This window comes from Lissotriton helveticus, chromosome 9 (genome assembly GCF_964261635.1).
Source record: "Lissotriton helveticus chromosome 9, aLisHel1.1, whole genome shotgun sequence".
Classification (NCBI taxonomy): domain Eukaryota; kingdom Metazoa; phylum Chordata; class Amphibia; order Caudata; family Salamandridae; genus Lissotriton; species Lissotriton helveticus.
Genome location: NC_136070.1, coordinates 406,316,713 through 406,342,587, shown reverse-complemented (window position 1 = coordinate 406,342,587; position 25,875 = coordinate 406,316,713). Strand labels below are relative to the sequence as shown.

Genomic DNA, 25,875 nt, shown 5'->3' with positions numbered 1-25,875 from the left:
ATCCTTCAGTGAGAGTAATATGTGTTTCTTGGAGGAAAGCAATTGGATCTCTCTTTGTACCAAATAAGTCTGTACTTTATGGTGGCGCGTCATCGTGTGTCTCCCTCTAACATTCCATAAAATGCACTTCAATTCAAGTAAGCCTCCGTGGTGCAACTGTAGACTTAGCATCACATACTTTTCCCGAATAGACACACCGGGAACCCCAACTACCCCAAACCAAACCCCCAAACCTCCCCAACACCCCCAGCCCCCCAGAACAGGCACTACAATGCTAGTCCCCATCCAAACTAAAATCTAACTATATCCTCTATTAGCTACAAAGGATCAAACAATAGGGAGGGTGGCTTCGAACCAAGGAAAGCAGATCAGCAGAACGGGCCTCATGTTTCGCCATAACCCAATCATCAAGCGAGCCTCCCAGTCGACTCAGCCAAAAGTCTGGGAGTCATCATCACCAATGATCTTACGATGAAGCCTCAGATCAATGCTGTAGTTTCGTCTTGTTTCTTTCAGCTCCGTAAAGTCCGGAAAACTGCCCGTTTTTTGACCACTGAGGCCCTCACCCTAGTCCTGTTGGCTCTAGTCATCTCGAGGATTGACTCTGCCAATTCTCTTTATGCAGGTATCCCGGATTATTTATTGAAGAGGTTGCAGCTTGTCCAAAACCAGGCTGCACGCCTCATCCACCATCAACCTAGGCACCAACACGTCAGTCCCCTGTTAAAGTCCCTTCACTGGCTCCTTGTGTCTTAGCGGTGCAAATTCAAGTTAGGCTGCACCATCTTTAAGTCCCTCGCCGGTTTGAGTCCTTTTTTTATTTCTTCACTATTACACCCTTATGTTCCCTCTCGTAACCTTCGTTCCTCCTACCTGGCCCTACTCAAGGTCCCGACTTTTAAACGCAAGAAACACGGAGGATTAAGATTTTCGTTTCTTGCTCCTTCCTCGTGGAACTCACTCCCTTTAAGTATCAGATCTGTATCTCCCTATGCTCGTTTTAGGTCCCTTCTCGAGACTCACCTGTTCTGTAGTGTTTACCGCTAACGCCTCGTGTCTCGCGCACTGTTCTCTCCTTGCTGCTCGAGCGCCAAGAAACCGCTAGGTGTTAGCTGCGCTTAAAAAGTAATTTTTACATTACATTACATTACATTAGTGGAGGGCATCCCTTGTGTCCGTAATAGCCTTCAAGATTTGGTCCACCTGTTGCTGCATCATGGGTTCAGGTTGCTGTTCTGGGGAACCTTGCTTCCCACTGTGCGACGGCAAGTGTTGAGGCTCCAGAGGGACCCCTCCCTGCTTCCCTTGTGATTTTCCCATGATTTCGGGCCACAGGGAGTCAAGTCGGTCCCTACTCCCGCTCAGGACAGTCCCATACCTCCAATATATGTTTGTAGTGCGCAGTGGCTTGGTCTCACAAAATCGGCAGCGGGGGACTCACCAATGGGCAATGGGCGATTGGGATTCTCTCCTCAGGGCCGCTAGCAGCGCCATCCAGGGGATTCCAGACCAACTCTATGTTTCGCTCAGGCAACGTGGGGTTACTCGGTCTCCAGGCTTCCCAGAGGCTTAGGAAGCTTTCCCCAAGCTCAGCAGTGCCCAATGCTCATTCTCCACAGCAGATCAGATAATGGCGGCAGGCTCCACCCACGCCGGCCACGCTTCAAATCTGAAAACAATGATTGTATTGCATGCACATCCCAGTCATCTGAACATATGTCCTGTGTTACCACATCACCCACTGAGACACAAAGACGTACGGAAAATTGATAATTTCTGTCGGGCCATGGACCTGAAAATCCACTTTATCCCAAACGATGCCATCCGCAACTGGGAATGCTGAAATGTTAACAAGAGTCTGGTCACGCTTCATGATGTGGGAAGATGAGTGAGGGGCCAGAATACCATCAACCAAGTTCACAGCTGAGCGTTCTGGTAAGTAGTGACCATTGATGAGTAGGAAAAACACTGTTATAAACCCAATTGACATGAAGAGAAAAATCATGATGAGTACTAACCAGATATATTTCCAAGGAGGTACTGCATAAATCTGTTTAAACCAGGAAACAAAAATAGTTAATTTAGTAGGGCCAATTGCGGTGGTGGAGGGCAAGTCATAAGAAAAGCTGCTAGGGTGTAAAGGACTTTCCGGCAATCCATGAAAAGACTCTCCTTTGGGGTATGCAAATTCCACATCCTCGTTGCAGGAGGAAGCAGGAGGAACAAGCAAATGGTCAACAATAGGATCCATCTCGATGACAGTGTCATTTGGTGAGTTGAAAGAAGTGCCAACCCCAGGATTCTTCGAAATTGTGGGGCACGAAACAGCAGGCGTCACACTGTTCAGAATCGAACAGATGTTGTAGCTTGACATTGTCAATTGAGATGTATCTGTTGTCCTTGTGACCAGGAAGTGGTGGTAAAATGACTGTAGGAGTTCCCTTCAAGCCAAGCACTGGAACTGGTGCACGATAAGAGGGACCAAACTCTTTTTTGTTCTCCAACTTCTCTCAGACCAGATCCCCAACTTTGGAAGCCAGTCAGCCACCGGAATCAGCAGTGCAGCATCAGAGGCAGAGGGCAAATGTTCAGTTGCAAGACTGTCACGGGTCTCTTGTAGGTACTGTAACATAGTAGAATGATTATCTACGTCAAAGATTGCGGCAGCCACCGCAACATCTTGACCATCAAGGTCTGGTACATACAGTTTGATGCCATAGAGCATCTTGTATGGGGTCTGCCCACCCAGAGGTCTTTTGGGGAGATTATTAAGTGCACGTTGGACTAAATGGGCTAGCCAGTTCCTGCCAGTACCTAAGACTCTAGCTGTCAAAGATTGCTTTAAGTCACAGTTCATTTGCTCCACAACTGAATTGCCCTCAGGCCTGTATGGAGACGAAAACTGCACCAGCACTCCCAAAGACTTCATCACATCCTTGTAAGCCTTAGAGGTGAACGCTGGACCTTGGTCTGAATGAAAGGTGCCACAGGCAAAGATCTCTACAGAGACACGCAAATCCCTGATGACATTTTGAGTGTCAGCAATGGGTTGTGGCCAAACCCAAAGGAATCTAGTGCATGAATCAACTGCAACTAAAATGTATTTATATGCAGTATCTGAAGAAAATGGACCGCAGTGATCAAGATAGACACAACCAAAAGGCCTATTAGAAATGCATAGCTGTGTTTGTGGTGGGCATGTCACCATAGAAGGATTAAATTGTTGATAGATGTCACAAGAAAGTACACAATTACGGGCCTGTTTATATAAACCACACCACCAGTAATGTTGCTGCAAGATAGAAACCATAGCAGACTTGCTGGCATGGGCCAAGGCCAAGCCTTCATGTGCAGCTTTTATCAAAGAGTATCTGCGGTCCGCATTGCAAATCAGCTGATCACCACCGTCTGGTATTCTTGCAAAGGGAACTTGTTTGGGAGTTAACTGATAAGAATACTTTGAAGGGAAACCCTCTGTGTAATTAGTGCCTTTCATAGTAGCAGCGATAGCTGCCAAGATCTCACAATCAATCTTACTTTTGGACCTTGTAACGGCTGCTACGGAACACGTGGCTCCTGCAGATTTGGCCGCTTCATCAGCCAAAAATTAGCAAGAGCATGTGCTCCCACACGCTGATGGCCAAGAGTATGTATAACAGGTGTGAGGGGCAGACATTGTTTATGATCTGCCACACTAACCCAAAGCGTTTTATGCTTAATTGCGCTGCCTTTAGAATCTCGATAATCATTTAGAGGCCAAAAGAATCAGTTGTCATTGAAAGAATGAACACAGTAATAAGAATGACACACAATGAGAGTAGACACATTTGGATCTGCAAACTGGAGAGCAAGCACTAGTGCGCAGCCCAGCCAATTGGGAGGTACAGTCTCCAAGCGCCTGTGTATGCACTATATTAGACTTGAATTCTCCATTCAACACTGTACCAGCCACAATAGCACAAGCCGCTGAATAAGCATGTTTGGAACCAGTGGCCGGTTGCGCCGAGCCATCGGTGTAAATAATACATGTGTACTCCTCCAAAAGGAACAAAGTCAGAGGAGGTGGAAGAACATGCTCATACTGCAAGAACTCCTGTGTATGAAGAGAGGGGTCAAAGATAAATGTGACATCAGGAGACGTCAAAGAAGTAACCCATTACATCCAATGGGGATGTAATGCTTTAGCGTTTGGTACACTCGCCTTTGTCCCTGCTTCTAAGAAAGGGTAAGGAGTAACCACCAAAATGCGTTTACCCTGTGCCAGTGCGCGTTCCTTCAGGACTGCCTTCTGTACAGCAGTTAAAACTTTTTCAACAGTGGAAAATCGCATTTCGACTGAAGTGTACAAATGCGATTTGTATGCAATAAGTACTGTGTCGCCTTCATTGTACATCAATTAAGTGAAACCCACTGCGCCTGGCACGATTTGTATCACCAGATTTGTGTGGCTGTCACGTGTCAACAAGTACTTAGATTCAAGTAGGTCAGACTGCAAAGATTGCAGAATAGCAGAATGTTCCGGAAGCCAGCTGGCTTTGAAAATGTAGGTTGTAACAAAGCATAAAGAGGCTTGATACGCTGAGCATAATCAAGAATGTAAGTTTGCCCAAAATTTAAAAATCCCAGCAAAGCCTGAAATTTTTTCAGAGTGGTTGGAAACTGCAAACTTGCACATTTCTCTAGAAATTGGAGCGGCAAGCCCCTACCTTCATTATTAAGCTCATAGCCCAAAAAGAGCACAACATAACAAGCGATGTGAGATTTAGCAAGTTGAATTTGTGACCGTATTCCGCAAACATAAGGATGATGTGGTCGACACAGCATAGATTCGGCCATAGCTCATTGTCTGTCAGATAAATATTGTCAATGTACAAGTATGCATCTGGGTCAATGCTGTCCAATGGAGAGACAACACGTGCAGCGATAACCCCGCTGCTATTCTTATATTCCATAGGTAAACGCCGACATTTTTTCTGTTTTCCACCGGCTGTCAATGCGGTCCAGTGACTGCAATCAGGGGACAGGTTATGGCTATAAAAGCCATTTGAAATGTCAAGTGACGTTTTATACTTTTTAAGAACAAGACTGTCTACAAGAGCAGAGCTATGGGTATTCTGTACCGCAAAAGTACAACCAATGAGAGTTCAAATGCCGGTAATCTAATACTATGCGATAAGACCCATCTGGTTTGGATACAGTAAAAAGAGGATTGGGTGACACACACGTCTCAAACCCTCCTTGATACTCTAACTCAGTTTGAACATCAGAAACGGGACCTAGCTTCCCGCCGGATGGGATATCGGGGTTGAGCTTGCCGCATAGACCGTGAAGGAATCTTGTGTTCACTGACGGCGCATGGGCCAAAGCCCACTCTGCTGCAAAAGCAACTGCATGCTCCTTGGGGACATTACGCTAAAAACTCGGAAGGATCACGTCTTCCCCTCTTGCTGCGGCCAGAACAAACAGTGGGGGCCAATCTGCCTCCGCCAACAAAATGTCGTAAGAAGAGGTCAGATTCTCCCAAAAAATTCCTGTGTTTACACGTTCAATGTCACCTTCAATTTGAAAAACTATATTATACAGTCTATCGGGGGCAACTCGGGTTTCAGCAATGAAAGTCTCCGTTTCTGTCGCCTCCAGACAAGGATGCAGTGCCTCCCGCACTTTGGGAACTTGCGTTGTCGAGCAGAGTCACCGCCAAAGTCCAATCCATTAATCATGTTCTCACCGTCTGAGGCATATCTCGCTGTTAAAGCGGTAACTTTTTTCTTTTGAAAAGGAGGTCGGAACCTCTTGTTTTACTTTAACGTCAAACTAACCAAGCTGATCACGTCCCTGGGGCGCAGTATGACTCTTGCCACAATCCTGGCAATCCCCACCACCAACTTGAGAGCCAGAAGTGTCCTGTGAAGAATGAGGAGAACGCTGATCAGGGACTTGAAATCTATCAGGAGTCCGAATTTCTGCGCGGTCGCGCAAGTCATAAGTGCGCTCAGAAGTGTCAAGTGTTGGTGAACAAGCACGCAAAACTTGCTTCTGTTGTTGCTGCCCCTGCTTTTTATTTGTCCAGTTCTTTTTAGGAAAGGCTGGACACCCGTCTTTATCAGACTGAGCTTTTTGTTGTGTCTGAGATTGAGTTTGCATTTGAGTATAAGGCTTATAAGGCTTAACTCCCAAACTATTGCGGCCTATGGTCTTATAAGCATTTGCAATAATCTTTTGTAATTTGCGCGGTTTGTCTGCCTCAGGGACAGCCTCCTAGCGGTTTGCCACTTGAAAGCTTACTTCATCGCCCTTGACATTGGCAAGGATCATATCAGCAACCACGTGGAACACCCCTACCAGTCACATCCCCAGCTCCACAGCCACTTCGGCTCCGTGTTCATCTTTAACATGTTTAATCACGGAGGGGAGTACACTCATGGAGGGAGTGCCGAAGCACTTCGAATATGCAGCTACGAACACCTTACCCCAGGTGTTACAATCAGCTAACTCAGAAGGTAAGTCTTTAGGCAAACTGATAGTCAACCCCGAAGACTGAGGTTAAAAATCTGGGAGTATGGATAGATTCCAAACTGACTTTCGAGACCCAGAGTAAGAGATTGTCAGGAAGATGTTTCGGAATCCAGAAGATACTCAGAAAACCCTGGACATTCTACCTATGTCTGCTAGGAAACCCTTGATCCATGCTCTTGTCACAGCAAGACTAGATTATGGAAATGTGATGCTCCTGGGTGCAACCAAAAAGGGATTGCAAAAGCTACAATCAATCCAGAACGCAGCTGCTCAACTGGCGTTGAACTTGCCGAGACGGGCATCTTCCAAGAACGCACTGGAGACATTGCACTGGTTGCCCGTTCAGAAACGCATCACGTTTAGGGCACTATGTTTCGACCACCGCATCCAGCAAGGTAAATGCCCCACATACCTGCGGTACCTACTGTCTCCTTATAAGACCGAACGCCATCTGAGATCCACAGGGACACATTTGGTGAACGTCCCAAGGAACAAAAACGTGTAAGAACAACAGGAGTAAAACCCATAAACCACGTCGGGATGGGTGTAGAGTATATATGAAACAAAAATTCCCAACAGGTATCAATTTAAGGCAGTTAAATGATGTATGCAGTCAGCATTACATAAAAAAGAAACAAGGAGGCTCATATAGTTTAAGAGCTTGTTATTCACCAATTCAGAGGAGGGTGTTTCACATGTAAATACAGTTAGGCAGCACTGTACAGAGGAAATCATGTGACAACCCGAAGGCACTTGGTGAGTGGTGATATGTACAATTGGTGAAAAGTGATGATGCAAGTGCTGAACGTGAACAGCGTGAACGGCGCAAGGTGACAAAGGAAATATACAGTTGTGGCTCCGCAGGATTAAGTTTTAGTCACTTAAAGCATGGTATCAAACAATTTTACAAGAGCCAAAAACGTTAAATGCGCCATAAGGTTGCGCTGTGATGTCGACGGCGTTTCGATCCCCTTGAGTCGGGATCGTCTTCAGGACAGGGTTGTCGGGTTCAGGCAGTGCTGTAGGGAGAAAGGTCGAATCAGGCAAGGTAATGGAGGCGGGGGGTGGGCAAGGGAGTGAAGCAAGGGGGCATTGGGAAGCGGGGCGGTGGGGGGGTGGACGGTAGGTACGACTGTGGTGCACCTGTTGGGAATTGTTGTTTTATATATACCAAGGAACAAAAAAGCATGCATGGGAGCGAGATCTTTCAGCTATCTGGCAGCAAAAAGCTGGAACTCCTTACCCTTGTCCCTCAGGGAGGAGCCATCAGAGTGTGACTTCCGCAGAAAACTAAAAGCTTGACTCTTCAAACAATAAACAGGTATAAGCTATTATAGGCATAGCACTGATTTCTGGAGTTGTCAGTTACAATTAACATAGCCCAGGGACACACCAGTAGGTGTAACCAGGCGCTCTATAAATTCATAAATAAATTGTTTATCAACCTTGTACATCGTGTGCAGACTAAACCTCGGAGCACAGCAGAGAATGTGAAAACCAGACAGTTCTAATGTGAAAAGGGCACAAATAAAGTCTTGCAAAATAAACGCTTGTACTGTTGTGTGCAAAAGAAGCCTAATGGCAGCGAAGCTCATGCTAAAAAGTATACTAAATATGGGAGAGCACTGAGCTCTACACACCGGAAAATGAATCCACAAAGGGACAATAAAATCGGCACATCGATCGACTGGTCAGAATCAGACCCTATAAGAATCAGACTTGTGATTAATACTAAACTTAAGTGATGGAATACGCAACCGAAAACACAGGAGAATTCACTAAAATAACAATGATAATGGTAACCGCTGTATGAGAAACAATATGTCCCATAATGCCGCATTATGGGCTAGATGGGCAAAAAGTATAAATATGAAGACAGATGATGGACTCACAATACCGTGAGCAAGACCCATTGAGGTTGAAATGCGTTGTTAGTGGTTGTGGTGGAATAGGCAACTGAAAACACAGGAGAAATTCACTAAAATAACAATGATAATGGTAACCGCACTGCTGTCTACAATTCGCACAATTTTGTAATACCTGTGTAATACAAAGGATAAAGCAACTGGAGGCCCAAGTCTTACAAATAATTGTGTCCTGTTCCTCAGGTATCTGAACATCATGTACATATGATTGCATAACATTATTAATCAATTGTACATTCTCGTTTTGATTAGAATAAAACAGTGCACAACATAAAGCACCAGCATACAGTGAGTGGCAATATCCCGATACAGAGTAGTAGTGCAACTGTGTATGTTTCCACTCACAGGTAGCAGCTGCATGTCGGGTGGGACCTGTTACCATGCAGACTGTGCCTCTGATTCTGTTGGTATTCGGATGCAGTGATACTAACATGAGATGGCATATTGGGTGTATTCCCTGTAGTGTATTGGTGAACAAGATTACTGGTACACTAGATCTAAAGATCTCTGCTAAAGTGACCCTTTGGAGGACCCGAAGGGCATTGCAGCGCTGGTCCAACGAGGAGCAACTGCCGAATGATGAAGCATGACACCCCTAGGGGTGTGAGGGCAACAAGAAACAGTCTTGTTGACTGTCCTCCTCCCAGTTTGCCCATTACCTACCTCTTCCTCTTGGGAATAGTGACACTCTTACCTTAATTTGGTCCTTAAGTGCCAACAAGACTTAAGGTTACCTCCACCTCCAGTAAGCTGAGAGGTGGCTGCAGGACACGCCCCCTTACTTCACCACTCTGCAAACACACCTCTTGGTGCACTGCTGGTGGGGTGATGGGGTCCCCTTGCCTCCTGAGGGCCTCGGGACTAAAGTGGGCTTCATACCCCAAGCAGCAGTGTGCAAGGAGATGCGTTTGCAGAGTGGTGGAAAAGGGCGTGGTCTCTGATGATCTCTCAGCAATCCAGCTGTGTGGGTCCTACTGAGGTAACAGGAGGGCTAGTTGTCCCCAAGGGCCCTAAAGAGCCAGCTAGTAGTGTGCCAGGAGGCGTGTTTGGGGAGTGCTAGAGAAAGGGGGCATGGCCACAAAAAACCTCTCAGCAACTACCCCTCATGAGGGGTAGTTGTGTAGTGTAGTTCCTAAATCCCCAATAGGCTCTGCGCATTGGAATAATATATCCTATAGATTTGACGTAGGACTTAGGTCGACTAGGTCTCTATCGAATATATTAGACTTAATTGTGAGTTCCAGCTAGCTCAGAGATTACTAGAAACGTTCTTGAATGCACAAGAAGGGATTAGTATCTGACAACCGCATAAACATGACAACTTTGTTTCCCCAAGACTAAAACTGATCTTCAGAGTCGTGTAAACAATAGATAGATACTTTTTCTTAGTCAATCGTGCATGCTTCGTTTCATCAGAGATACAGAGAAATAGAGAGATGGGCGTTTTCAATAAAATGGGTTTATTGAACAGTCTTCTTTTTCAAGCAAGTAAAGTGAACTGCTACAAATGTAACACTGGTTGCAAAGTATAATGCATACAGTAAGAAGAGTATTATAAAATAATACTGTAAACGCATTGTATGGTTTCTAAACCATAGATAAATACATACATAAATAACAAAGGCTAAAAAGTACTCAATTGGTGCTTCTAAAATACACCTACCCCAATGTACCTAACCTAAGTATAGTACGAGGGAAGAGGTAAGAGAGGTGTAGCATAGGTTTAGTTTGTCTTTGCCAAGAATCTATCCAAGATTTCTCTTAAGGTCTAATCAGCTCCGTACCTTGGTTTTAGAATAAAGGAGGTCTGGTATCTCTGTCTCGGGACTCGATTTCCCAACACCCCATGAGGGGAGCTTGGAAACACTGGAGCTGGATTCTCGCCGGGAGAAATGCAGCCTCTTGATCAGTGCGTTAGCTGGAGGGTCGGCTTCCTTCGGCACTTGCTGTAGCGAGCTGCGTCAGGCAAGTAGATAGTCGAGCTGCTCCGAACCACCGCGTGCTTGCTAGGGCAAGTGTAGGCATATTTATACCTTGAAGGTGCCTAGTTTGACCTCAAGTCGGACATAATAACGTCACCAAAGAACCCCAAGGGAATGGTAGTTCTTTGAAAACTCCATGATTTATAGGAAAAATCAATATTCAAGCAAGGGGATGTCCCTGAGTGCTGAAGCCGAGTTTTCCAAGAAATCGTTGTGGCTTTTTGGAACTAGTGGAAGTAGCCATGCCTTTATTTGGGCTGGATGGGTTATGTCTAAATATGGGTATGATTTCTTTGTCTATATAAGTGTAATGTGAATTATACCTATATAAGGGCATTAATCCGTAAATTACGCTTGGATTCTAAAATGCTACACAACAGTTGGCCACCAAGGACCCTCAGTATCCAAGGGGACTTCATCCCCCTACTAGTATTGCACCAGGAGGCATGTTTGCAGAGTGGTGGAGAAAGGGGGTATGGACTCCTACCAGGTCTCAAAAATCCTGTTATGTGAGACTTACTGGAGGTAACAGGAGGGGTAGTTGGCTCACAAAAATGCCCTTATGGGCCAACTAGCCCTCCCGTTATCTCCAATAAGCCCACACAGTGGGATTGCTAAGAGGTCTTCAGAGGCCACACCCCCTTTCTCCACCACTCTGCAAACACAGCTCATGGTGTACCACTGGTTGGGAGATGAAGTCCACTTTACTCCTGTGGGATCTTGGAGGCCGGCCTCCAAGTAAATCTAGTACATCTATATAACCTCTATATGCACTTACCTTTCAATATTTTGTTCCTCAATGTTTATTCCAAAATATTTGGGTATCACATTAGTCTATTCTCGATATTCATTAGTACAATCTAGTAAATATATGGTCTTACATTATGTTTATTCTCACTCCACCCTTTAAACTGAAGGGGTAGAGACACATAAATCTAAATTTTGGAGTAACTTTACACTTGCAAATGATGAATAGCCAAATGTAGTACGTGTGCTACAAAGGGTAAGAGTAAACACACAAGTGTAGATTTACTTATGTGTAAGTTTTCCTTTGTAACTAGCCTCTCAAGAAGTCGTTCCAACTTGCAGCTATGAGTCCTGGAGAGAGGTATCTTCACATCTAAACTGAAATCTCTGCGCCTAGAGCTTTTCCTTTTGTCTAATTGTGTTAAACTCTTGGTTGCAAAGGTCAACTTAAGAACCTTTTTTACCCCATAGAACTTCTCCTCCAATCTTAAAATTACTTTAAACTGAGAAATATGTGACTTACTTAGAGAAATAGACCTTGCGATTTGACATCTCTTAAGCCTGACCATGTAAAGCTTTTTCACTGTGTCTGGGGAGTAAAGAAAGCCCTGTGAATCTAGGGAGTTGGAGCTGCTTCAATGGCATTCCATGAACCAGTTGTTTTTGGACAGTATACTGTAGCCTTGAGCCATGGTCACCCTTCCTTCTATTTAAAACTGTCGAAGAGAATCCTCACTGTCTTTCCTGCAAGTTTGGACCCTTTGAAGCAAAAAAATAAAATCTATAGTCTTTGTGTAAACCTTTGAACTTAGCAATTATTCTTTGGAGGTCCGGGACAAGGTGCTAGGAACCCCCCCCAAAAAAACGAAAGCCCACTCCATTTTAGCAGTTTGTTCTACTCTTTATGAAGGAAAAATATTTGAATTAGTCTCAGCCCTCTGCGTTTGCTCAATGCAAATTCCAGTCTATCCTTTTCACCATCCATAACACTCTGTACAGAAAGCAGCCATATGCTAACAGTCTTGGTCCTCCTTCAATAGGAACAGTCCAGCCTGAACTGCCAGTTCAGATCCCCTCCAGTGAGCCCACAAAAAACCCATGTGGGTTTTAGTCAAATTTTGCCGAATGAGGTGCAGCTTGAGTCCTGCGGCCCAATGAGCACGCAACCAACCCAATGTATAGGCATATCAGTTGTCTTACAACAACTCCACACTTCCAAATTTAAAATAATACCAGACATGTTGAGAAGGTATAATTCATCAAATCAAGGGATCATCTAAGACGTGTCTGCCCATTATATGACTGTGATAGCTCCTGCACACATTACTACTCAAAAATGTGCTGCATCATTAACATGCTAGCCTAAGGGTATTAGCAGGAGCCAGCAATTCAAAAGCGATCTGGATTATATTCTGTAGTTTCCACTATGTGGCATTTCCTCGATGCCCCAGCAATAACTAGGAGCCTATTGGATGATTATGGGTCGGAACAGGTGTCAACGCAGTGTGTGATGTCACAGGAAGGGGTCAAATGATATGAAACGTCACTTCCACTAGACCTGAGAATTTAGGTGAGCAGCTGGGCTTGTTGTGTACAAATTCGGAGAAAAAAACTGCATCTTCTGCAGATGTTAATTTTCCCTTGGGAACCCTAGCCTTGTTGATAGGCATGTACGTTGCAGTGCACCATGGGCTATCGGACAAATACAAGTTATTGCTAAGGGTTTGCATAAATTAACCACCATTTTTTTCTAAACAGTTTAATGAACGCACAAAATTGTGATTGCTATTTACAAAGTTGGTGAGACACTGAAAGATGGCTTAAATCCCCACCCTGCGCTGTGTTAAATAAATCTTTTTTTTTCTTTTCAAATGCGTGTGAACATTTATCAGTTTCAATTCATTTAAAATGACATGGTCTCCATTTGTGAAGCCAGGCAGTGTAACTGCTTAATACTGCGCTGCCAAGGCATAGGATTCAATGGGGGGTTAACTTTTCAGCGTGAAATCCAATAGGCACAATAACCTGTTACTTGCTTTTTCATTTGCTGTCTCCGCGCTACAACTGAGTCATTCTGTTGCCCATGGCTCCTGGGTGTAGAGCGCTTCTGCAGCGTGCTGCATTATTTCTGAGTTAATCTGTCAATGTTATTTTCTGCTATTGCAGATATGGGCTCGCTCGCTGCCGCTTCGGAAACCCTCGTCGAAAACCATTTATAGAGCTTCAACTATGCACGAATCTGCAAAGTGAGGGTTTTGCCGTCGTTCACCCCCGTCCCTTTCATTTGATGTTTCACAGGCCTCTGCGGCAGACATGGAGAAAATAAGGTAAGCTTAACTGTTTATTTACATACGCACCCTGGAAACCGTGCAGCAGAAAACGTGGGGCGCGCATGCAGGCATGTTTCTCTTCATTATAACGCGATAGAGATTTGATGGCGAATGCCTCAGTGGGATTTTAAAAGAGACAATGCAGAATGTGTATAGGACTGAAAATCTCTCCTGCAGTTAAGCTAATTTGTCATGCTGCGTGTATGTATAGACATACATGCACGCGACGAGCAGCAGAGAGATTCAGCAAAGCTAACGCGTTTCATTTACCAGAGCTAGAGGCATGGAAAGGCGAGCAAGCATTTAATATATAAAAAAATGCCTGTTTTTACGGAACTGCCTGCGCTATGGTGGGAGAATCGATAGATAGCTCTGATGAAATAGCTCAATAAATTCGGCTTGACTTCAAATGCACCTAATTATTGTCGTATGTTTAATGTAACGCTGCATGTGTTGCTGTGCGCCGTCTTCTGTGCTCAGCTCCTTGATAGCTTACGTGTCTTATCAATGTGCAGTTTTTGTCACATTGTACTGTGCAAGTTAATGAGCAGGTGCCTGCTCTGAAATGACAACTAACGTAATGCGACCGTGCTGCAAGTTTGTCATTGCTTGCACAGGTGTTGGTCTGCTTGTTGGAATTCTGTCTCTATGTTGTCTTGCAGACTGATGAAAGGGAACATATGTCACACAGGCATGTCATCGATCGATATTGTAGCCTAAAAATTGCAACACGCATTTCGATAATAAATAAAAGTTTAACCACTTGTAGAGCCTTGAATTCGGAATCATTCGCCCTATCGTGGTCGAGATATTCGGTTTACATAATAGTTTATGACTCGGTGGACGCTGTACCTTCTAAAATTATACAAACACATCACCCTATCGTTTAAATCCCCAGTACAGTCTATAAAAAAATATTTTAAATATTCGGAAAGATTCCATTTTTGTTTATTCTAGTTTCCGAGAAGACAATAATATATAATATTGGATAGTCTGTCTGAAAAAATCTTTTAGCAGAAGAAGGCATAACTGTCAACTAACCAATTGATGTACATTTTGTATGATATTATGAATTCCAGATGTGTTGCTGATCTTATGGGCCTAATCACAAGTTTCAGATGTAATTACGAAATTCTCAATGGATATTGTTTCCAGCCTAGAGACATGTATCAGTCTTTTCGTTCTTATCTAAACGAGCAGTCACTGACTTTTGGATGTGTTACTGTACAGTGCACGAAGTATATCCTGAAATTATGTTTAATGGTATTGTCCTCTCTGGTAAAGGTATTTACATTATGTTGGAGATGTCAATGGCAAGAGAGGGTAGTCAAGCAGTAACCACTGATGGAGAAGACGAGGGAGATAATGCTGTGACTGGGAGAGATGAGGGCCCAAGCTCAGCCGAGCATCCTTATCATAGCCTGAGCCATTTAACTTTCCTTAAGTGTTTATGGCTATTAGAAGATATCTGAAAACCTTTTTTATACTTACATAATTTTCCAAATTTGTATGAACCTGCATGGAAAGTATGTAGCTGAACTTCTGTATTCTTCCTCAAAAGGCAGTGTCTTCATTTCTCAGAAGGTGATTTTATGAGGCAGATGGCAAAAGTTTTGTTTTGGTAGTTAGCCATTTTGTTTCTACTTACTGCCACAAGTTTGCTTAGGTTGTACGAGATTATGTCAAAAAATCTAAAAGAATGCTTTTGGATTGTGGACACAGTTGGGGAATATGTGACACCCAATTTTGATGAAGTGATACGAAAGTAAAAAACAAAGGATGGGAAGCAGAGTTATAATCTATTGCTCTTGTGCTTTCCAACTCTAAGTGTGAGTGTTGGGTTGTCTGCTTCTTGTGTTTCTACTATAAAGAACACATTACAGGTAGTGTGTCTGTCGCACAGGAAATGGTTGGCATGAGAGCAACAAACCAATCACAATATTGGACTGCATTTTACTAATTTGGAGTAGTGTTGTATTTTGTATCTATGAAATTCAGCATTCTTCCTATGGATGTTTTTGTGGATAAGGCAATTGATTTTGGAAGTGATTTGGGTTTTTGGGGAAATACTTATAGTTATTGCACGGTGAAACCTAGGTTCAGGGCTTCTTTCCTGATACTCCTCTTTCTACTGTGTTCTGAACTACTTGGACTTGTGAAATATCAGTTTTTAGCTGAACTAAGAAGAATGAGTAGGCGTAATCATGTGAAAACGATCTATTTGATACTTCTACTGGGCAGTTTTTCAGAGATATGTAAAAGGAAGGCAGTATTGTAGAAGGGAGAGATAGTGACGGGATATGCTGACAATGGAACTGATTGGCATGCCATTTACTATTTTATACAGAAGTGGCTCCTAGACTTTCGAAGTTGGTGCAGATAACAATCCATTGATCCACAATGAGCTGTGAGGTTTGTATGGATGGTTGGCCAGTGGCGAGTGGCGAACTTTACTTTGAGTAAAAATAGCTCTTTCTCTACTTGCAACTTTCAGAAATGTCTTCCTTATCCAAGATTCCTTGCCAATATATGGGTTTTCAGAGCTTTGCTTTGATATTCCATATTGGTAATGGAAGGAGTGAGTGTCATAACCCTACAAGTTGAAGAGCATGATATGGTTATGGATGATCTTCAGAAGGGGGTGGGAGTAGATGAAGGGCTTGCCCGAGTGAGTGGACTGGATGAATGCATTCTATAATTGTTAAATGTCTCAGTCTTTTTTAGATGACAATTATAAACCCAATTTACACACCTTATATATGTTTACAAGAAAGATATCCTTTTACATTTACTAATTTGGTCAGCAACAAAATATATGTTAATAAATATGAATAATCCAATCGTGGTCATAGTGTGCTGGAAAATACATTCCATATTCATATGAGTTCGACTTAAGGTGTTATTCTAATAGGGACATTTAGCAATAATACTAATAGCTAAGCACTGTGTACTGGATTTACTATAGACCTAGACAAATGTACAGGTAAAAACAACAAATATATCGTTAGGCCATATCGCCAAAAAGACATAACTTACAACTTGACTGGTATTGATCTGCTGACATCATGAAATACCCACAGTATCTTTGACAAGCCTTCTCAACCTATCACCTTATTGTAGGAGTTATACCAGTGTAATTAATTAGTTCAGAAATATTGGTGTAAAATTGCATTGATACAAATCATGTAATCCGTCCTAGTAATTTAAAAATGTAACCTTAGTCTAACATGCTTTTGAGAATTGAAAGTGATCCGATTTTGGAACAGATATACCAGATATTTAAACCATATGACCTATCAGAGGTACAGACAGAAGGGAGGCAACTTTCATATTGATTATTTGCCTTTTGATATGCTTTCCTAATGCCTTTTCATTAAAAGAAGGTATCTTTCTCATATTTCTGTATTAGGTACCTAAACTGGCCCAGCACAATAAATACTGTTTTTTGATAAAATAAAGACAGTGATGTAAAGCCTGGCTGTTCATAATTGATAAAGTGTGTGATTTATAAACTGACATCTATAGAGTAAACTAATTCAGACAACTGCACCTGGCTGGTAAGACACTGGTGATAAGATTCTGCCATGTCACTACATTATGCCACTTCCTGCCAATATTATTCATATGAGTGGTGTAATGGACACCAGCTTCCTAGTATCTCCAATTATCAACATTGAAATAAGGGTCTTTCAATGTGAGTGAGCCTGTTGTTCTTAGAATTAATTTCTACTGAATTGCATTGGCCAAATAGAATGCATTGGAGAGCTACAGTCAGAAACTGAGACCTTCTTAACTGTAAATTGCTGAGGACGTCTAAAGCTGAATGGTCTTGAAAGAATCAGATGACAACTGTATAGTTTTCTATGTATGTATCGCACAGAACGAATTTACCACCTAAATAGAAATACCAAAACAGAAGATATACAATGTCAGCTGTTCATCATTGTTATCTACAAAACGATCTATTAACACACAAACTATAATCCAATCCAATCCAATCCATTTTTTTTATTTCGGCCATTTGAGACCATAAAAGATTCATTAGAAAAACATTTAAAACACGTAAAACATACAGTAAAAACAAGGCAAGGAGCAACAGACAAATTAATTCAGTTTCCAGGAAGGTCTAAGGTAATGCGGATACAATTAGCTACATTTCATTACAATCCAATACACGTTTAGTAGGAAATTAACCTTTCAATACTTTTCCCCTTATCTGCCACATGGCCATTAAGTACTTGGCAACTGCAAAAACTTTATAATGCAGGGTACTTGTCTTCAGGATTCTGTATGATTGTAAATAGTTTCTGATGCCCAAATTCCTACACAGTGGCGCTAGCCAATATTTCCTCGGTCTGTTGTAGGCAGGGCAAAAAAACAACACATGTAGTTCATCCTCCTCATTCTCCCTGCACCCAGGACAGATTTTATCGTCCAACATTGTCCATTTACTAGTAAAGGCTTTAAGGGGCAGCGTTCCAAACCTCCATTGAATGAAAAGTTTCCTTGCAAGAATAGGAAATATTGTGTCCATAAAACCTTCAAAATAAAAAGAATTTTTGGTGGCCAAAAATTGTTCAGTTAGGGTGCCAACTTTTGAAGTACACACGAGCAAAATTAGGCTTTTGTCCTTGAAAATATTAGTAACCATTTTGCGTGAAACCCCTAGACAACCTCTTTCAGGATCGTCCCACAACTCAGGCAGTCCCAAGCGGGAAATTCTCGCTTGACATATGCCACCCATGGAATTCTGTCACAATGGTTGAGGTTCAGGACGTGCTTGAGATCTTGCCTGTAGTGGAAAAGTTCACCCGTGGACCAGAGCCTGTGCCAGAACCTCAATGGTTTTAGGGCCAATTCATCCCCTATTGAAGGGAGCCCCAGTTCTAATCTCAGAGGTAACAGAGGTGTGCCTTGGGGAAGGGCCAACAAGCGTCTAAGGAAGTTGTTTTCCACCTTGATAAGTTCTGTCCCGGCTTTGTGGCCCCATAGCTCACTGTCATAGGATGAGGCTGCTCTGGCTTGGGTTTGTACATCTCCAAGGCTGGACTAACAGGTTTGAAGGTTGATGAATTCGAAACCTTCAAAATTGCCCCCACCATTTGGGATAACTTTAAACGGGATCTTGCTATCTGTGGACCCCACGATAGATTTTCATGTAAAGTTACCCCCAAATACTGGAACGTTCTAACCCTTTCCAGCCTTTCGGATCCCAGGGTTGGATTGGGCCTGGTTGTTGTGGAGGGATTGAATACCATGAATTTTGTTTTTTCTGCGTTGATCTCCAGGCCATGCGCCCTGCAGAATTCCCCTAACCCGTCCAGTATCCGTTGGATCCCCATCAGGGATTTGGAGAGCAGGAGGGTGTCATCGGCAAACATAATTGCCGGAACCCTCCTACCTGCCAGTCTAGGTGCATTGTTGTCCCTGACATTATCAAGATGGGATATGACACTGTTAACAAAGCGGCAAAACAGGGTCGGTCCAAGGACGTAACCCTGTCTTACCCCCCTGAGAACTGGGAACCTAGAAGACAACGCTCCATCCCTCCCACACCTAACCTGGGCAAAATTGCCATCGTGGAACCTGATTATTGCCTGTAGCAATTGTGGAGGAACGCCTAGCTCCTTAAGAACCGCCCATAATTTCTTACGGGGTACCAAATCAAATGCGGACTTCAGGTCCACAAACACCATGTACAGACTCCCACTCTCGATCCCCACTGTTTCCCAGTAAAGAAGGACGAGGCGGAAAATCTGGTCCATGGTGGACGTGTTTTTCCTGAAGCCCGCCTGGAGGGGACTGAGGATCGCATTGTCCTCCATCCAGTCAAGGAGATGGTCCAGGAGAAGGCGGGCAAAAAGTTTTTGGGGTACGTCTATGAGGCTGATCGGCCTGTAGTTGGCTGGGAGCAGAGGAGAGCCCTTTTTAAAAATCGGTACTATCTCTGCCCCCAGCCAAGTACAAGGGATCTCCATCCCTCCCAAAATGGAATTAAATATAACTAGGAAGTAAGGACCCCAGATCTCTGGATGGTATCTAAACAAATCTCCGGGGAGTTTGTCGAGACCTGGGGCCTTCCCCAGCGCCAATCTCTCCTTAGCATTTACCACCTCACCCAGTGTGAATTCTAATTTGTCTGTGGACTCATAGGAGGTGTCGAGTGCTGCCTCATTGGCAAATACGGGAATGTCTTGATACAATTTACTAAAATGAGATTCCCATACTGAGGCAGCAATATTTGGCTCCACAGCTGATTTCGGCAAGCCTGTACCTGTATGGACTAGAGACCAGAATGTTCTTGAATCCCTGGTTTCTAGTGCCAGAGATAGGTCCTGCCATCTATCCCAATCCCATTCTGACTTTGCCTGGGCGATGGCTTCCCTATATTTGCGTCTCAACTCAACTACCTTGTCCTTATTGGTGCCAGACTTTATCATAAAAATCAGCTCGGTTTTTATCTTTTTACATGTGGAATTATACCAAGCTGAGGTTAGTGTCCTCTTCTTCCTAGTCACCACCTCAGGGTAAAAAACCTCTCCTAAACTTCCCACTAAATCTGCATGGATTTGGGCTAGTTTCTCATTAAAATCGGTGGCTCTTGGTTTATTAATTAGTTCGTCCATTTCAACTAACTTTGGGAGTGCCAAGTCATACATTTTTGTGATGCACTCTGTTGAACTTACCAATTACCCCCATCTTACCCTGCGTCTATTATTGGATAGAACTAGGTTCCCTATGTCCTCACTTGGGTCTGTAAGTGGCGTCCCTTCTTCGGGCACAGGGTGTACCATATCTAAGCAGAGGGCATTGTGGTCGCTATCTGATCTTTCAATTACCCTAAAATCCAAAACCTTGGACCACATGCCTGTATCTACAAAAATGTAGTCCAAGCGGGACTCGTGGTCCTTTCTATAAAGGTACACAATGAAGGGGTGTCGGATGGAGTCCGCCCATTGCAGACCCTCAGGGCATAATTTAAAGTTAGGGACATAATCTGCACCGCTAAAGGGGACCATGATTTCGGGTTAGGGGATTGGCAGGGGGGGAATCCCCCAATAGTCATCCTCAGCAGTTAGGGCACCCTCCTTCAAACCTTTCAATGGTTCGAAGTGGCAGTTGAAGTCTCCGCCCATCAGTATCTTACAATCGACGGGTAATTGCCCCAGAAATAAGGATAGATCATCCAAAGTGGATGATTCTGACGACACACTGACTGGGCGCGAGTACACATTGACAATCGCCAGATTAAGGGCGTTTGGCCATTTAAGAAGAACACATTGAATGTCCTCCGAGGAGGTTGGTATTGTCTCCGCTCTACAGCCAATGTAACTGGCCACCCAGACAGCGAGTCCACCAGAAGGCCTCCCTTTACCACTCGACCTAGCATGAGTATAGAAGGTTGCATAACCCGCCCTGGAATAGAGTTCCCTAGCCCAAGTCTCCTGAAAGAGACAGATATCGTTACTGTCTGCTAGGGAGCCCCAGTCATTAGAATCTAATTTATTGGCGATGCCTGCAACATTCCAGGAAAGAACCTTCACAATTCCCGAGCCAGACTTAGGTGCCATTCCCCTCGCTCTCTCACCAACATTATCTGTGGATGGTGATGGAGACCTATCCGGTAATACTTGCCCCTCAAGGACCCCCAGATCAGTTGCAACTTGGGATGTTAAGTTATAGTGAAATGATCTTAGCAACGGGTTGGCGGGATAGCCCTGGGTACTAATGGTAGTTAAGCTCTCCGATAATGATGCGACAGGGCTATAGTTGGTATTAACAGTAGCAACTATCCCTGTTCCCAGCAAAGCGATATAGGGAACCACCCCTTCACTATCCCCAGTACGTGCCACCATCGGGAGTCAGTCAACCTGGTCAAGGCAACTATATCTATTGACATGAACATACTTGCTGTATGCAGAAATGTCATGACGAGGGGGCCTAAACCTTGACCCATCAATAGCAAATCCCACCCTAGTCCAGCTGTCGTTTGCCCCCAAGTGCGAGTCGTCGCCACTTGGATAAAAAAAGGACAGCGGGACCAGTTCTATGGATGTGTTCCCTATACTCCCGAACCAATTGCATATGTAGGGGACAATCTGGGAATTCCTAAAGCTTACAAGGATACAATCTCCCCCTTTTTTCTTAACAGTATACCCAACCCATGGGACCCTCCTAACCATCAGTACTTCTCCTCTCAAATTAGGTGGTAGGGGCCTGTGAACATTCAACCAGCTAGTGACTTTGTTGCGTAAGGAGTCAAAAGATTCCACCACATGGTTAGAGAGCTCAGGTACCCCAGTCAGGATTACAGTGTAGGCCGCCGCCTCTGGAGGCAGATTAACTACTATTGGGCGGTTTAGGCTATTACTAATCCGGGTAGGGCGGTCAGCCATTGCATTGGGCAATTTTTCCTGCCTCATTGCGGTGGTCGAAGTAGGCAACTTCGACTTCCTGACAAGAGGCACCAGAGGAATTTACCTTGGGAGAGGAAATGGGTCGGGTTGAGGTAGGGTAACTGTGGGAACATTCACTGTGAAAGAGGAAGTGGGCTGAGTTGGAATCACAGCAGTAGGAGCACTGGATGGAAGGGGGATCCCACTATTTGTCCCATTTACTCCATTAGTGCTAAGTCGCAACCCTTGCTGGACGGCCCTACCCCCGCTTGATTTTTCTATGGCTAAGAGTCTAGCATCGATACAGTCGAGTTTAACCAGCAGGGGGTCCAGCAGATTTTTAAGAATGTTAGTGAAAGAATAAATAATATGGTCCGAGCTGTTAGAGAGTCCCTCTCCAAAAATGAACGGGCCAGGGTGCGGTGGCGTATGGGTATAGACAGGGTGTGAAGGGCTCACCATTTCAGTGACAGTCACGGCAGAAGATGTTTCCGTGGCGTCAGTAGTGTTACCAATGGTGTTTGAGATGTAATCTACTTTTGCCCTCTTAGCACCCTTTGACTGCCTATGTCTCTTTCTTTTCGGAACTGCACCCTCCCGAAGGCCCCTTAGATGTGATACAGTAGAGACATCCACCTCTTCCCAAATTGGAGCTGGATGAGATATTAGGGAAGGCGTCGACTCTTGGATGGTCAGGAGTGAGTCTCGATCTCTGTGTGAGTTAGATGGTGTCCTCAACTGCTGCAACACTGACTCTATTGTTTGGTCGATGCTATCCAGGAGGGATAGATGGGTAGCATCCAGCAGTTCAGGGGATCTAGCATTCATGGATGAGCCCGGGGAAACTCGCTGCGGACTTTCAAGCCCCTCTGCTATCTGTTTTTCTAGGGCTGTAAGACCATTATTTACCACAGTATTTGCCTTGACGAGGAAACTATCCAGAGTACCTATTACCAGGGTGGTCACTTTGCTCCTTGTCTCCCTTGTTGCCATGTTGATCAACACCTGCTGCACAGGACCCAATCAAGGTATAGAAATAGGTCCGCTAGACACAAACTTAGGGGGGTGGCCCGGTCCGGTCTCTCCCGGGCTCAAACGGGCTACAACGGGCCCGCCCTTGGCCCGGCGCGCGCCCCGCGCGTTCCGCGGAACGGTAGCTATCAGCAGTTAAGTGCTTAAAGGCAGGGAGGCGTGTCAGGCCGGGAAGAGGCCGCAGCTGTGTATTAATCCGGGCTGCTGGTCCTCGCAGTCCCGGTATTCCAAGCAATGTCCGCCCACAAAAGCAAACTGCTGGCGAGCGGTACCTATAATTGAAAATCTAAAGTTTAACATTTGACTGTAAAAATAATCACAGTGTAAGGCATTATTAATACATTTATTCTCAATACAATTAATCTTTCTAAGTCTTTAGGAAATGTTGATATCACTGATCCCCTTGTACAAGACATCGTCTCATCTCCATCAGAAGTAATAGACATGTCAACAGTTTTCGTAGTTGGTGTATAGTATCTGTTCAAGGGTATTGTGAATCATATTTGCCTTTGTAAGCACCACCCAATGGTCAGTACAGATTGTGTTCATTAGTTATCATTATTAGAATTTAATGACTGACTTCCTCTTTTTGTTACTGAAAAGGCAACAGCCATGATTGCAGCTCCACCTTTTTTGTACTTATACTGGTTCCTCTGTTCTGCTGAAGAGGTGAACTGCTCATGTTTAGTATCCATAATGTCTAGAAAGATTCCAGGCCTTTCTAATCAATTACGTGTTACATGGTTGGAATTCTATTCATTAGAGGCAACCACTTGGGTGCTTGCTGATTTTAGTTATAGAATTAAGATGTTTCCTTAAATTTATTCTTATGACAAAGTACTGAGTTAAATTTTGATCCTAAGACTAGTGTTCTCGTATTTATTTTTAAAACTGTGTCATAAAAAGTGATTGCTCTGCATTGCCTGATTCACAACAATGTTGGAGCAAGTGAGAGTTGATTCTGCTGAGGTCCATTTCTTACCAAGTTTATTATTAGTGAGGGTGAATGTAATGTTGGTGAAAGGGCTCTTTCTTTATAGTGGTGGGGTAATTCAGAGGACAGTGCATTGGCGATTCTTCAGTTTCAGTCTCCTAGCTCTACTACTGACAATACTAGTAAACTATTGATAGGTGTTGGACTTGGCCCTTTTTGCAGGGTCATCCCAGAACCTTTTGTCTTCCTCCTGTATTTATTCTGACCTGCTTTTGTTAGTTTTATGACTGACTCTGGGCATTTTACCACCACTGCTGATCAGTGCTAAAGTGCATGTGTTCTCGCTGGTAAACTTGGTAAGACTGGTCTACACCTGTTTGGTATATTTAATTTACCTGTAAGTCCCTTGTATTGTGGTATCACATATATCCAGGGCCTGTACATTATATGCTAATAGAGGGCTTACAGCGCTGCTTGTGCCACCCACAAAAGTAGCATTTCAAACCTGTATAAGGCTTCTGCTGCTGCAAGGCCTGCAGGCACAGTTTACTGCTGCAGTGTTATGGCATGTAAAGTCATTGCCATGTTTGAAACTCCCCTTTTATACATATAAGTCACCTCTAAGGTAGGCCCTAGCTAACCCTATGGGCATGGTGCTGTGTAGGTAAAAGGTAGAACATGTGCCTTAACCGTGCGGCAGGTCCTGGTAGTGAAAACAGCCAATTAGGTTTCTAACTGCTGTGAGGTTGCCCTCTTATTAGTTTGCATTGGGGATTCGCTGATATGTGCTACAGTGGTAATTTCTGATAGAGCGGGGTAGCATGGCCATATTTGGTATGTTTGGAACAGTAGTGATACATCCTGCATATTGGTGAAAGCTGATATGTCCTTACTATTTTAGAAATGCCTATTTTAGAACTGGGCATTTCTGTGTGGTTAATAGTCTTTGTTCTCTGCCTGGATTTGTATCCACCGTCTGGTTTAGACTGACAGGAGAGAGGGGATGTGCATTCACTCTAGACAGCCAAAGGGAGGGGGGGGTTGAGGTGTGGCCTGCCTTTCCTGGGTGACTCAGCACTAGGCTGAATAGAACTTGGCTGCATTTAGAGTGGTGGGAGGAGTTTCCCTTGAATCCGAAAAGGCCCTGACTGCATTTAGAGTGGTAGGAGGAGTTGCACCTGCACCTGAATAGGGTTGTGCTTGCCTTCTACAATGTTATCTGTAGTGTGTCTGGGGTCAGGGCTTGGGAAGTGAATGGAGGTTTTGTGCACTTCTAAACAGTGTTTGCAGTGCCCCCCAGAACAAAGACTTTTTGAACTATAAGTACAGGAGTTGTGACCTCATATAGAGAGACACTGCGTGGACTTGTATCCTGAAGGCTGCTGGAATGCCAGGAGGAATCACTGTGGAACTGGATTACCTTATAGTATTGATGTGCCTCCCTCAGATAAGGCCTGCCTCTCTGCTCTGAGGACCCCTCATGCTGGTCTGCCTGTATGCACCTTGCTGGTGTGCCCCAGTGCTTTTCAAACCCTATCGTCTGATGAGCACTTTTAAGTGCTGGTGCCTGAGGCATGGGCTAACTCAGCAATCTTTCCAGACAGGAGCGCTTTGGGTGGCCATGCAGCATGGGCAGCACTGCACATCCCTCGTGGTGTTTGAGTCACAGGAAGGGAGAGCTCCAAAAGAGGAAGTGCTCTCCCTCTCATGTGCCTGAATAGTTTTTGGATTAACAGCAGCTGAGGCTCTGCTACATGGCCCCAGACTGCCAAACAGCGCAAAAACATCAAGGAATCTCAGCCCAGCAAGACCCCTGCATTGCTGAGCAATGCCAACGTCACTGGGGGTGGGGCCCAGTCGTGGTGGAATGCCGGGTCAAAGAGAGCAGAGCCGACTGAGACTTCGCTTTGTGTTCTGCCAGCCGCAAGGAGGCCTCATTCGGCACCGCTGCCCAGAAGGACCCGGAACAGGTGCCCCCTTGCTGAAATAGAGCAGCTACACTGCGTGATTGCG

At 44.3% G+C, this 25,875-nt stretch overlaps 1 protein-coding gene across 3 annotated transcripts in view; it reads left to right on the top strand.

The window, feature by feature from the left end:
- The first annotated feature begins 13,361 nt into the window (after positions 1–13,361).
- Positions 13,362–25,875, top strand: part of BEGAIN (brain enriched guanylate kinase associated) — a 951,845-nt gene continuing 939,331 nt past the window's right edge. For 2 of the 3 annotated variants that reach the window (XM_078662070.1, XM_078662069.1), the window contains exon 1: positions 13,369–13,497. In XM_078662070.1, coding sequence (XP_078518196.1) covers positions 13,484–13,497 — 14 coding nt within the window. In that variant the 5' untranslated portion in view covers positions 13,369–13,483. Of the gene's footprint in view, positions 13,498–25,875 lie in introns of all 3 variants that reach the window. The other variant, XM_078662071.1, reaches the window with a different exon arrangement.